At 37.1% G+C, this 13,576-nt stretch overlaps 1 protein-coding gene across 4 annotated transcripts in view; it reads left to right on the top strand.

The window, feature by feature from the left end:
- SLC30A7 (solute carrier family 30 member 7) overlaps window positions 1-13,576 on the top strand; it is a 149,455-nt gene that overhangs the window by 8,429 nt on the left and 127,450 nt on the right. For all 4 annotated transcript variants that reach the window (XR_012000739.1, XM_025996578.2, XM_072754490.1 and 1 more), the window contains exon 3: window positions 10,317-10,430. Coding sequence is in view for 3 of the 4 variants with exons in the window: in XM_025996578.2 (XP_025852363.1) it covers window positions 10,317-10,430 (114 nt within the window). In the remaining variant the exon portion in view is untranslated. The remainder of the gene's footprint in view (window positions 1-10,316; window positions 10,431-13,576) is intronic.

The raw sequence follows: 13,576 nt of genomic DNA, 5'->3' as shown, positions 1-13,576 counted from the left end.
CTCATTGTCAAGTTTTACTCTAATACAACTACATTGTTTTTATCTGTAAAGAGAGGTAATTTTCTGAAACCCAAATTTTATTTTTAAAGATTATTCATGAGAGAGACAGAGAGAGATGCAGAGACATAGGCAGAGGGAGGAGCAGGCTCCATCCAGGGAGCCCAATGTGGGTCTTGATCTCAGGACTCCAGGATCATGCCCTGGGCTAAAGGCAGACACTTAACTGCTGAGCCACACAGGCGTCCATGAAACCAAATTTTATTTATTTATTCATGAGAGACACATTTTATTTATTTATTCATGAGAGACACAGAGAGAGAGAGAGAGAGGCAGAGACACGGGCGGAGGGAGAAGCAGGCTCCATGCAGGGAGCCGGATGTGGGACTCGATCCTGGGTCTCCAGGATCACACCCCAGGCCAAAGGTGGAGCTAAACCGCTGAGCCACTGGGGCTGCCCTGAAACCAAATTTTAAAAATAACTTACCATATTAGTCCTTTATCATAGCATCGAAAATAAAATCATAATGTCTTTATTGTTGGTTTTATAATACTAGAGCTGTTCTTCAAATGGGTCTTTCATACTTCAAAATACAATAAAGTTATCTTTTCAGTGTTACGTGACTATTAAGGTTCAAGTGTGTAGTGTTGTGAAGATCCAGTTATTCAAGGAAAAATTTTAAATAACAGATCTCGGAGAATTGCATGAATAATAAGACCTTTACTGTGTCCTCCTCAGGCATCAGTTTTCTCATTTAGTCTTTTTATTTATTCCTTCTCATTCTGCTTTGAGTTGGGTATTACATGGGCACAGACAGTGCTTAAACCTATTATGCATCTATATTTGAATAAGATGTACAAAGTTCATGGTAAAATTTAAGACATTTTCCAAAATATTTTGTGATGACTTGAAAGAGTCATCTTTTATAAAAGATAATTTATAAATTTATAATTTATAAATTATAATAATAAATTTATAATTTATAAAGTCATCTTTTATAAAAGATAATTTATAAATTATCTTTGGGGGAGCACCTGGGTGTTCAGGCGGTTAAGTGTCTGACCCTTGGTTTCTGCTGAGGTCATGATCTCAGGGTCTCAGGCCCTTTGGTGGGGCTCTGCACTGCTTGTTACAGCCCCTCTGCTTCACCTCCTTTGTGGGCTTGTTCTCTCTCTCTCTCTCTAAAATAAATAAGTAAAGTCTTTTTAAAAAGTTATTGTATTTTTTGTTGTATTGTTTTACTTCAGTTTCTAATTTTATAATTATTCCAAATTATGAGAACATTTTAAAACTGCCTTTTCTACTTAGGTGAGGAATGTTTTTCACTTTTAGTTTGTAGCACTTATAATTAAGGAAGACTAACCAGATTATTAAGAGCTATAGGTCATGCTGGGAACACTAGATATTATGAGTTAATTAATATTTAATATAGTGATTGGTTGATAGTAATGGTAATAGGAATATTGATATAGCTTTAATGTGGCAAGCACTGTGATAATATGTTTCACATATATTAATCATTTTAACATTTATGACACTTTTTATTATTACCTTAAGTGATGGCTGAATTGAGGTACCAAGTAGTTAAGCAACTTGAGATTCACAAAACTAGTAAATAGTGAAAATGGGATTTGAACGCAGGTACTCTGACTTCAGAAGTAGTACTCCTAACCACCCTAATACTCCTTGGTTTTAAATATTGAGCTGTTGATATGCTTGCTTTCAGACATTTCTATTGGGCTGTCTTCAAGTTCACTGATTTCTTTTCCTCAACTGTGTCCAGTCCTCTCATAAACCAATTGGAAGAATTCTTCAGCACTGATAAACTTGTTTTTTGTGTCTTCCTTTTCCATTTAATTTTAATTTTTAAAAAAATTTTTGTAATAAAGGTTTTATTTATTTGAGAGAGAGTGCGTGTGTGGGAGCAGAGGAAGGGCAGAGGAGGAGGGAGAGGGAAAGAGAGAAACCCTAGTGGACTCCTCACTGAACGTGGAGTCCCTCATGGGGCCTGATCTAACTACCATGAGATAATGACCTGAGGAGAAACCAGGGGTTGGATGCTCAAACAACTGGTGCCCCTTCCATTTAATTTTTTAAAAAACATTTCAGGTGCTCCTGGGTGACATAGTCATTGAGCATGGGTCTCTTTGGTTTTGGCTCAGGTTGTGATCTCATTGTCATGGGAGAGAGCCCCATGTTGATCAAGCTTCTCACTCAGCTCGGCATCTGCTTAGGATTCCCCCCGCCCCTGCCCATCCCATTCATGCTCACTCTTTTCTTTCTCTCAAATAAATATTTTTTAAAATTTCATATTTTTATGCTGAAATTCTCTAGTAAGTCATTTTTTTTTGTAAGTCATATGTTTTGTTCACCTTTTTCCATAGATTCTTTAACATATTAATTACTATTGTGATAGTTCCAGTATCTGAGGCAGAATCTTGGTCTGGTTCTGTTGGTTGCTTTATTTCTTCACAGTGAGTTCTTTCTCTTGCTCTTTTTTTGTGTATCTTGAAACTTTTGACCAAAGATTGGATATTAGGAATAAAGAGCTATGATTATTGGGGTAATAGTATTTATAACTAGAAATAGTCCTCTGTCAGGCCATAACTGGGTTAAGTTTTTGCATGTGTCACAGAAGCTCTCCATATTCATGGCATTCCCACCCCCATCCCGACTCCCCCCAAGCTGTGGACTGCTGTTTCTTGTCACTCAGGGTTAGGTTTGTGGTGAATGACTAGGGGCATTCATTAACTTAATCCAGCCTCAGTCTTAGGCAGGCCCTGTGAGCCTGGGCCTTGAGAGTATGGTTTTGTTTTTTTTTTCTCTCAACATTTTTGCCCGTCCTGTGAAAGCAAAACTCTGCTGTGTACATGTGGATAGTCTTGGGTGAGAGTGAGTTTCCTGCTCTTTTTCCAGTAGTAGTAGAACATCTGCTTTGTATTGATACAGAATTCTGTGTCCCTCCTTTAGTGACTTTTTTTGGTGGTTACTCTAGCCTGCATAATATGAATTTTTAACAGAAATAATATGTTTATCTTACAATAATATACTCCTATTTTCATCTATTCTGTGTGCTTTTATTGTCATTTATTTCACTTTTATATATTTTAAGCTCCACAATATGGTACACCTATGTTTGCTTTATACCAGCGGTTAGTGAACTTTGTCTAAACAGCAGATGGTGAATATTTTAAGCTTCAAGGGCCATAACGTCTCTGTCATGATTTCTGTATTCTGTTAGAGCACAGAAGCAACCATAGACAGTATTTAAACAGATGAGTGTAACTGTGCTGTAGTAAAATTCTGTTTACAAAGATAGATGGTGCTCTGGGTCATAGCTTGCTGACCCCTGCTTTAGATAGTTATCATTTTAAGAAACTAGCTTTATTGAAATATAATTCATATACTATACAATTTACCCATTTAAGGTAATGGCTTTTAGTTGATTGGCTATTAGTATACTCACAGAGTTGTAAAATCATCCCAACAATCAATTTTAGGCAAGTTTTATTACCCTGAAAGGAAGCCTTGCACTTGTAGCCATCACCCTCTAATTCCTGTCCCGATTTACCCTAATTCTAAGCAACCACTAATCTACTTTCTGTCTCTACGTATTTGCCGACTCTGACCTTTTTATATAAATGGTGTCACGTAGTGTATGATCCTTTGTGAGTGGTTTGTTACACTTAGCATAATGTTTTCAAGGGTCATCTGTATTCTACATGTATTAGCATTGATTTATTTTTATTGCCAAGTAATATTCCAGCAGCGTGTGAGAATTCTGCTTTCTCCACATCCTCACCAACACTTGTTATTGATCTTTTCTTTTTTTTTGGGGGGGGGGGGAGAACCAGCTCATATTTAATTGTAACATTTTAAAATCGGACAAGTGTTTTGACATCTGCCCACAACCCCATCCCCCCGACATATTTAGTCTCTTTAAAATGACAGGAAAACACCAACCAATCACAGGGTCAATGGGTTTAATAAGTTTACCCCTTCAGCTCCTATTTGCAGCACCCAGTAATCCTTTGAAATACCAGACAGACCTGGCAGTGGCCAGCAGTACACTTCAGATCTCTAGAGTTAAAAGTTCAGGTTCTCTGAGCCTACGGTGTTGCAGTGGCACTTGTCCAAAACTGGTACCTCCCTACAGCTGGGGAACTTAATGTACCAGTGATCTTTGATTTAGCTATGGTAGAGTGGGTATAAAGTTTTTTCTCATTGTTTTGATTTGCTTTTCCATGAAAGGTAGTTAATGATGTTGAGTATCTTTTGTGTGCCTATTAGCCATTTGTGTGTCTTTATTTGGGTTCTCCGATCATTTAAAAAATTGGATTATGTTGGGTCTTTGGGCATAGTTGATTAAGTGACCACTTAGTTTCAGCTCAGGTTGTGATCCCAGAATTATGAGATCAGACACTGCATCCAACTCCATGCTCAGCACAAAGTCTACATAAGACTCCCCTCCCTCCTGTATGCTCTCTCTCTCTTTTTCAAATAAATAAATGTATCTTTTAAAAATATTGGATTATTTATCTTTTTGAAGACTTTTAAGAATTCTTCATATAGGGAGTGCCTGGCTGGCTCGGTCAACGGAGCATGCGACTCATGATCTCAGGGTTGTGAGTTTGAGCCCCATGTTGGGTGTAGAGATTACTTAAAAATAAAATCTTCAAAAACCCAAAATAGAGTTCTTTGTATATTCTGAATATAAGCCCCTTGTCAGATATATAATTGGCAAATATTTTCTCCCATGTGTGTATTTTTTTCACTTTTTTTAAAAAAGATTTTATGGGGGTTTATAGATTTAAACCACTATGGCTTAGTGGTTTAGCGCCACCTTTAGCCTGCGATCCTGGAGACCCGGGGATCGAGTCTCACGTCGGGCTCCCTGTGTGGAGCCTGCTTCTCCCTCTGCCTGTGTCTCTGTATCTTTTTTAAAAATATATTTTATTTATTTATTTATTCATCACACACACACACACACACACACACACAGAGGCAGAGACACAGGCAGAGGGAGAAGCAGGCTCCATGCAGGGATTCTGACATGGACTCGATCCCGGGTCTCCAGAATCACACCCCGGGCTGAAGGCAGCACTAAACTGCTGGGCCACCAGGGCAGCCCTTTTTCACTTTTTTAATAGTATTCTTTGAAGAACAAAAGCTTTAAAATTCCAGTGATGTCCAGTCTGTGTTTTCTGTTTTTTCTTTTGTTACTTGTGCTTTCGATGTCTTATTGATATAAGAAACTATTGCCTAATCCAAGGTGGTGAATGTTTTAGTTTTCATGTTTATTAGGTTTTTGATCCATTTTGAGTTATTTTTTATGTATTGTGTGACATAAGAGCAAAAATCATTTTTTCATTGTGCGTATCCAGTTGTATCAACACATTTGTTAAAAGTATTCTTTCCATCTTGTCATTCTTGTCAGAAGTTAGTTGACCATAAATGTGAAGGTTTATTTCTAGATTCTAAATTCTATTCCATTGCTCTATAGGTTTACTTTTGTGCCAGCACCACACTATTTGATTACTGTAACTCTATAGTAAACTTTGAAATTGGGAAGTGTGAGTCCTCCAACTTTGCTTTTCATTTTCAATATTTTGTCTATTCTAGGTCCCCTTTTTTCCGTATGAATTTTAAGACCAGTTTCTTCAAAGAAGTCTGGGAATTTGATAGGATTGAGTTGAATCTGTAGATCAATTGAGGAAGTATTGAATCTTAACAGTATTGTCTTCTGATTTGTAAACATGGTTTTTTTTTCCATTTATTTAGGTCTTTTTAAAAATTTTCAACAATATTCTATAGTTTTAGAGTATAAGTTTTACACTTTTTCGTTAAATGTATTTTTTGATGCTACTGTAAAGGAAAATGTTTTTTTATTATTTTTTATATCACTACTACATAGGAATACAGTTCACTTTTGTTTTTTTAATAATAAATTTATTTTTTGTTGGTGTTCAATTTGCCAACATACAGAATAACACCCAGTGCTCGTCCCGTCAAATGCCCCCCTCAGTGCCCGTCACCCATTTACCCCCACCCCCCGCCTCCTCCCCTTCCACCACCCCTAGTTCTTTTCCCAGAGTTAGGAGTCTTTATGTTCTGTCTCCCTTTCTGATATTTCCTACCCATTTCTTCTCCCTTCCCTTCTATTCCCTTTCACTATTATTTATATTCCCCAAATGAATGAGAACATATAATGTTTGTCCTTCTCCAATTGACTTATTTCACCCAGCATAATACCCTCCAGTTCCATCCACGTTGAAGCAAATGGTGGGCATTTGTCATTTCTAATGGCTGAGTAATATTCCAGTGTATACATAAACCACATCTTCTTTATCCATTCATCTTTCGATGGACACTGATGCTCCTTCCAGTTTGGCTATTGTGGACATTGCTGCTAGAAACATCGGGGTGCAGGTGTCCCGGCGTTTCATTGCATCTGTATCTTTGGGGTAAAATTAACAAGGCAGGAAACCGCAAATGTTGGAGAGGATGTGGAGAAAAGGGAACCCTCTTATACTGTTGGTGGGAATGTGAAATGGTGCAGCCACTCTGGAAAACTGTGTGGAGGTTCCTCAAGAAGTTAAAAATAGACCTGCCCTATGACCCAGCAATTGCACTGCTGAGGATTTACCCCAAAGATACAGTTCATTTTTGTATGTTTATATTGTATCCTGCAATCTTGCCAAACTCAATTATTCTAATAGGTTTTTAGTAGAGTCTTAAGATTTTTATACATGATATCCTGTCATCTGCAAATAGTGATAGTTTTACTCCTTCACTTCCTATCTAGGTGTCTTTTATTTCCTGCCAAACTTCCCTTGTTAGATCCTTCAGTACAATGTTAAATAGAAGTGGTGGGGATCCCTGGGTGGCGCAGCGGTTTGGCGCCTGCCTTTGGCCCAGGGCGCAATCCTGGAGACCCGGGATCGAATCCCACGTCGGGCTCCCGGTGCATGGAGCCTGCTTCTCCCTCTGCCTGTGTCTCTGCCTCTCTCTCTCTCTCTGTATGACTATCAAAAATAAATAATTAAAAAAAAAAAAAAAAGAAGTGGTGAGAGGGGACATCTTCATCTTGTATCTGATCTTAGGGGAAAGCATTTAATCCTTGGCCATTAATGGTGCTGTGGGTTTTTTGTAGATGCCTTTTAAGAACTGAGCAAATTCTCTCTATTCCAAGTTTGTTGAGTGTTTTTATTACAAAGAGAAGTGTTAAATTTTGTCAAACTCTTTGCACCTGTTGAAGTGTTCATGTGGCTTTTGGTTTTAATCCTATTGATACAATGGGTTAGATCAATTGATTTTCACATTATTGAACCAACCTTGCATTGTTGGGATTAATCCCACTTGGTCATAGTGTGTATTTTTTAAAATATATATCCTTAGATTCCATTGGCTAGTATTTGTTGAAGATTTTTGTATGTGTATTTGTGAAAGATTAGTCTGTTTCATTTCTTGTGGTGTCTGTTGTCTCATTTTGGTATAAGGGTAATAATACTGCTTTTAAACAATGAATTGGGAAGCATTCTTTCGACATCTTTTTTTTTTTTTTTTTTTTCGGAGTCTTTGTAAGGGATTGATATTTATTGTTCTTTAAATGTTTGGCAGAATTTACCAGTGAAGCTGTCTGGGCATGGCCTTTTCTTTGTTGGAAGTTTTACAATTGTTCATTCAATCTGTTAGCTTGTTATAAGGCTATTCAAAAAACTTTCTTGAGTCACTTTTGCAAGATTGTTTCCAGGAATGTGTCTTTTTCATCTATGTTACATAATTTGCTGGCTTGTAACTGTAGTATTTTCTTATGATTCTTTTTATTTATGTAAAGTCAGTAGTGTATTTTTTTCATTCCTCATTTTAGTAATTTTAGTCTTTTCTCTTTTTTCATGGTCAGTCTACTTAAAGGTTGTGAATTTTGTTGATATTATCAAAGTTTTTGTTTTTTTTCCCTCTTTTTTTTCCAATGATCTTTTAAAGTTACTAAAAATAAGAAAAAAAGATCTTTTGTATTTACCCACTAATTTTCAGTGATCTTTGTTTCTTTACACAAATCTAAGTTTCCATCGTAACATATTTCTGCTTGGAGAACTTTAATTCCTTTAACTCAGATCTGCTGGCAATGAGTTCTCTCTGCTTTGGTTATCTGGAAAAATCTTTGTGTTCATTTTTGAAAGACATTTTGCTAGATACAGAATTTAAGGTTGACATTTTTTTTTCAATGCTTTAAGGACATCACTCCATTATTCTGTCTTGAGTAGTTTGTGATGAAAAATATACTGTTAGTCTTATCTTTGTTTTTCCTTTTTCTGGCTGTTGTCAAGATTTTCTCTTTCTCTTTGGTATTGAGCAGTTTGTAAAGTGTGGAGAGATTTTCCTCAGCTTGGGATATTTTATTTTATTTTTAAAAAGGTTTATTTATTTTTTATTAATGAGAGATAGAGAGAGGCAGAGACACAGAAAGAGAGAAGCAGGCTCCATGCAGCGAGCCCGACGCGGGACTCGATCCTGGGTCTCCAAGGATCACACCCTGGGCTGAAGGCAGGCACCAAACCGCTGAGCCACCTAGGCGTCCCAGCTTGGGATATTTTAAATGTCTTGAATATGTGGTTTGTTTTTACAAATTCTCAAGCATTTCCTCTTTAAATACTTTCTCTATTCTTTCTTCTCCAATACTGAGAGTCCAAATATTTGTATTTTAGTCTCCTTTATACTGTTAAAAACTTTTACTGCTTTGTTCTGTTTTTGTTTTTGTTTTTTTTCTACTCCTTTTCTTCTTTGTGTTTTACTTTGGATAATTTCTCTTGACATGATTCTTTCGTGTTCCTTCTGCTCAGAAGCCCATGTGTTATTATTTATCTTCAATATTATGATTTTTTAAAAATGTTTTTGTCATTTCCATTTGATTCTTTTATAGTTTCTATCTCTGTGAAAAGTCCCCAATTTGTTCATGAATTTTCTCCAACTTTATACAACATCCTTTAACATATTAGTCATATTTGTTTTAAATTTTTTTTTTAATTTTTATTTATGATAGTCACAGAGAGAGAGAGAGAGAGGGAGAGACACAGACAGAGGGAGAAGCAGGCTCCGTGCATCGGGAGGCCGACGTGGGATTCGTTCCCGGGTCTCCAGGATCGCGCCCTGGGCCAAAGGCAGGTGCCAAACCGCTGCGCCACCCAGGGATCCCTGTTTTAAAGTCTCCATCATAGTCCAATCTCTAGGCCTTTTCTGATTCTGTTGATTGCTTTAGCTCTTGACAGTGGGGTTATTTATTGAATGTTGGATATTATGTTTAAAAAAATAAAGGGACCAAGGTTTTTTCTGTTTTATTTTGTTTTGTTTTTAAGACTTTATTTATTCATTTGAGAGAGCATGAGCAGGGGAAGGTAGGGACCAAGGTTAATTGTATTGATGCCCAGAAATGTGCACACTTATTATTTTGTCAGGCCATTAATGTGAGGTTTTGAGTCTGATCAATAGTTGACTAGCTGGGTTTTGTATTTTTGTTCTTGATAGTTAATTTCAGTAAGTCACTAACTTATTTTTTAGTGGCTTTTTTAAAGTGAGTTTTACCACCTTATGTTTAGTGTAGGGTTTGGGACCCTGGAGGGTTTTTCTCAGTGTTCTTGCTCCATTGTCAGTTTTCAGCAGGCCCTACACACCTTGCCACAGGGGAATCTCTGTGCTCTTGCTCAGCTCTCAGAGGTAGATTGCTCTGGTTTTATATTCTAGTCAAGACTTCGGTTACGGAGGAGAAAGAATTTGGTTCTCCTCCTGGAGCCTTAGTTTTAGGCAGTCCCTTGACACCTGAGTGCCAGAATGGGCATTATTAATGTTCCTTCCCCTTCTCCCACCTCTCTCTACAGCTTGGTATCAAGAGAAGGAAAAACTGTCTTATCCCTCTTTAAACAGCAGCAACCTTAGCTTTTTATCAGTGTAAGGTCTTGGGCCCAACCTGGCTTTAGACTGCCCCCAACAGCAGGTGGCTGGTTTTTTTTCCCTCTCTTTCAGTGACAGCTGACCTTTGCCAGTGACCAGAGGGTGGGCAGATTCCTGCCCCCCATCCAGTAGCAGCTAGCTTTGTTTCTACCCATCTTTCACCAGAAGCTCGGTTTTTTTCTTAGGCAACGGGCGTCAGAGTCCTCAGATATTTAAAACTTACCGTTACTATCTCTCTGTGTATCATATTTCAGGGTTGTCTGTTTAGAAGATTAGTTACCTGGTAAGCACAGGACATTTAAAGAATTAGAGAAGAATGCTCACTATTTGATTACTGTTATAATATGCCAATATGTCTGTTCTTTTACAGCTTAGGCTTGATTTCCGACTCTTTTCACATGTTTTTCGATAGCACTGCCATTTTGGCTGGATTGGCAGCATCTGTTATTTCAAAATGGAGAGATAATGATGCTTTCTCTTATGGGTAAGACTTTTAAAAAACTTTTTTATTAAAAGTGTAAGAAATACAGAAAATACACAAATCTTAAGCACATGAATGTTCACAAATTGAACACATTTGTGTAACTTGAACCTTTAAACCCCCTTCTCATGCCTCCTCCTCATTTCTTCCCATGTAGCACCCCAAGGGTAACAACCACTTCCCTAACTTAGTAGATTCATTTTTACCTATTTTTGAATAGTCTTTAATTGAAATATACAACACATACCTCTCTTTTTATTATTTTATTTTATTTTTTGTATCTTAAGTTCTTTTGCTTAAAGGTAAGACAGATTTTTTGCTAGATGGGGGATTTTCTTAACTCTTAACCTATTTTTTTTTTTTTTTTTAGAAGAAGAAGGTTTCAGTATATGAAAACAGTCATGTTTCTTTTTCTGTTGTAAAGGGATATTTTGCTATTAATTTATTTAAAATAATTGTTTCCTAATATGATTTTATATTACTTACCCTCTTCAGCTCTGCTTTTATGAAAAATACTCCTTTTTATACTCTTGCTCAATTTGGATAATTAATCAAATATTTGGAGAGTGTTTCTATGCTGGAGAGACTATATTGGAACATCTGCTCTCACTTCTGAGCCTAGTAGTATTTAGAGGCCAAGTTGGCCTTTTGCCATCTCTGATTGGGGGAAGCAGTAGAGTGTCCAGTGTTTGACTCTGCCCTGAGTGTTTTCTTTTTTGAAGTCATACAATATTTTGCAGTGCAATTATTATTTATGTGTACAGCTCTCAAGGATAATATCCTCTATCTCTGTCTCCCCCCTCCTTCTCTTCCCAGCTCCCCATTCTCCCTTCTCACTTGTTGACCCTTTCCTCTCTGTCCCCCTTCCTTGTGAGTGCTTTCTCACAGTCTCTCCTTTCTTTCCTCCCCTGTTTTCTCTTTCACTTTCATCCCCATACTTATCCTCTGTCATCTCTCCTGAATTCCCTTCTCCCCTCTCTTGTTCTCTCTTCCCTGTTCCTTGTGTCCGTGCTCATGGTCTTTCCAGAGTCCTCAGCCTTCCACTCTCCCCTCCCTCTTTCTCTCCTGCACATCTCTCCCTCTACCTGTAACCACTGTATCTCTCAGGCTCTTTCTTGTTCCCCCTCCCTCTCTCTGAATGCCTTAGTCCTAGTTCTTTCCTATTCTCTTTCCTTCTCTCACTGATCCTCCCCTGAAGTGTCTCTCATTCTCTCCTGCCTGCGTCCATCCACTGTCTTAGGCACACTGCCTTTTGTTCTCTCTTTTACTCTTGTTCCTTCTCGGGTTCCTCTTTCCCTTCACCTTTGCTTTTGTTCTTGAGCCAGCATGCATGCACTTTCTCTTGTACATGTTCTTGTTCTCTTCAGATATTTATTGAGAGCCCACTAGGAGTCTAATCTTTTGCTGCTTATAAAGACAAATAAGATATGGCTTCTGCCTTGGAGGAACTTGTGCTCTAATGGGGAAATAGTCCTGTAAAAACATAGTAACTATGTTGTGACAAGTGCTGAAACAAGGGTATATAAAATTCTGTGACAGAACTTACTGATTTGGGGTTTAACTGAAGTGATGTGGTTATTTGTAAAATTACAAAAAGTCAGACAAAAACCACTAATTCTAGTGTTTTTGTAGACTACAGTGAGGGATCTGTATATCTATAAATTCAAACAGCTCAAAAGAGAACATCTTCCATGACTATGCAATCAAAAAATTCTTAGTATATTTTGAATCATTAAAGAAAGATTGCGTGTAAGATTCTAATCTTGTGTTGGAAAATTAATAATTTATATATATTGTATATCAAAAATCTGATTAGAATATCTTAACAAGTTTTTGAGAAAAAATTTTTTTTAAATTATTTTTCAGGATAAACAGGTAACTATAAAAATTCTCAGTTCCTTAAATCTAAGTGTATCTATTTTCTATTTAGAATACATAATCTCCCACTGTAAGATGCTTTTTAGGAATAGCTTTGAATACCTTCAGTACCATAGCAGGTTTTACTATTCAGCGTTAACTAGTTTATATAAAGGAGTGATATGCCACCTTTTTTGCCATCTTTTTGTTTCTTGTTTTGTCTTCTTGTTTGCTTTTTTCTTTTGAGAAGGGAAAAATTAGGGAGTAAAATCTGATGCAACATTTGAATCTATTAATCATTGCTACAGTAGTTAAGTAGCAGAGCCAGTAAAATGTTAAGTACCAGTACATCAAAATGACACTGAATAGGCTAAGCCTAAGGATGAATCCCCAATACCTGCCCTGTCCCCCACTCCTGGTTCAGTATGATCACAGAAGCCAACTGACTGCAATAGAAAAATAATAGCAGAGGGGCACCTGAGTGGCTCAGTGGTTGAGCATCTATCTGTGTTTGGCTCAGAGCCTGATCCCGGGGTCCTGGGATCGAGTCCCACATCACGCTCCCCACAGGAAGCCTACTTCTCCTTCTGCCTCTCTGTGTCTCTCATAAATAAATAAATAAAATCATTAAAAAATAATAATAATAGAAGAAATCTGAGAGGCAGAAGACTTTTCTGTATTTGTTTATAGAAAAATCATCTTTGTGTCTGGTCACACTCCTATTTTTGAAATAGTAGTGCCAGCATAAAAGTAATATATGTCTGATAGCTACATGCATATGTACGTGCCTATGTATATATATATGTACATACACTGTATCTTTTTTTTTTTTTTTTTTTTTTTGCCCTGGCTAAAGAATTCAGATGTCTTCATACTTAATGAGGCAGTAGCAAATTTATGAATGTGGTATGTTTTAATTCCAAGACTCACTGTGTTCAAGTAAACAGTCATTTGTAAAGGCAAGTATGTCTAGTTTTCACAAGTTTTTCACTTGAATTCTGTAACCAAGTTCAGCAAATATCTTAAGCCTAATTAAATCACTTTAGACCAACAGTTTGTCAGAATTTATGGAGTACCTACTGAGGTAGACATTAGAGACAAAAAGATGCCTGAAAAACATTTCTACCTTTGATCTTGAAGTCTAATGGAACTCAAGGACAAAAGGCTTTTGCATTAACTATGGGAGTAGAAGAGTGGGTTAAAAGAAAATGCTTTTCATTTTAGGTTACTAACTCTGCTGATATATTAGATAAGTTCCTAAGTGTTTGCTATGGAAAGCAAGCTGAATTTAA

Source organism: Vulpes vulpes, chromosome 3, assembly GCF_048418805.1.
Source record: "Vulpes vulpes isolate BD-2025 chromosome 3, VulVul3, whole genome shotgun sequence".
In the NCBI taxonomy this organism is placed as follows: domain Eukaryota; kingdom Metazoa; phylum Chordata; class Mammalia; order Carnivora; family Canidae; genus Vulpes; species Vulpes vulpes.
Note: the sequence above shows the minus strand (reverse complement) of the source record. Positions and strands in the feature narration are given on the sequence as shown.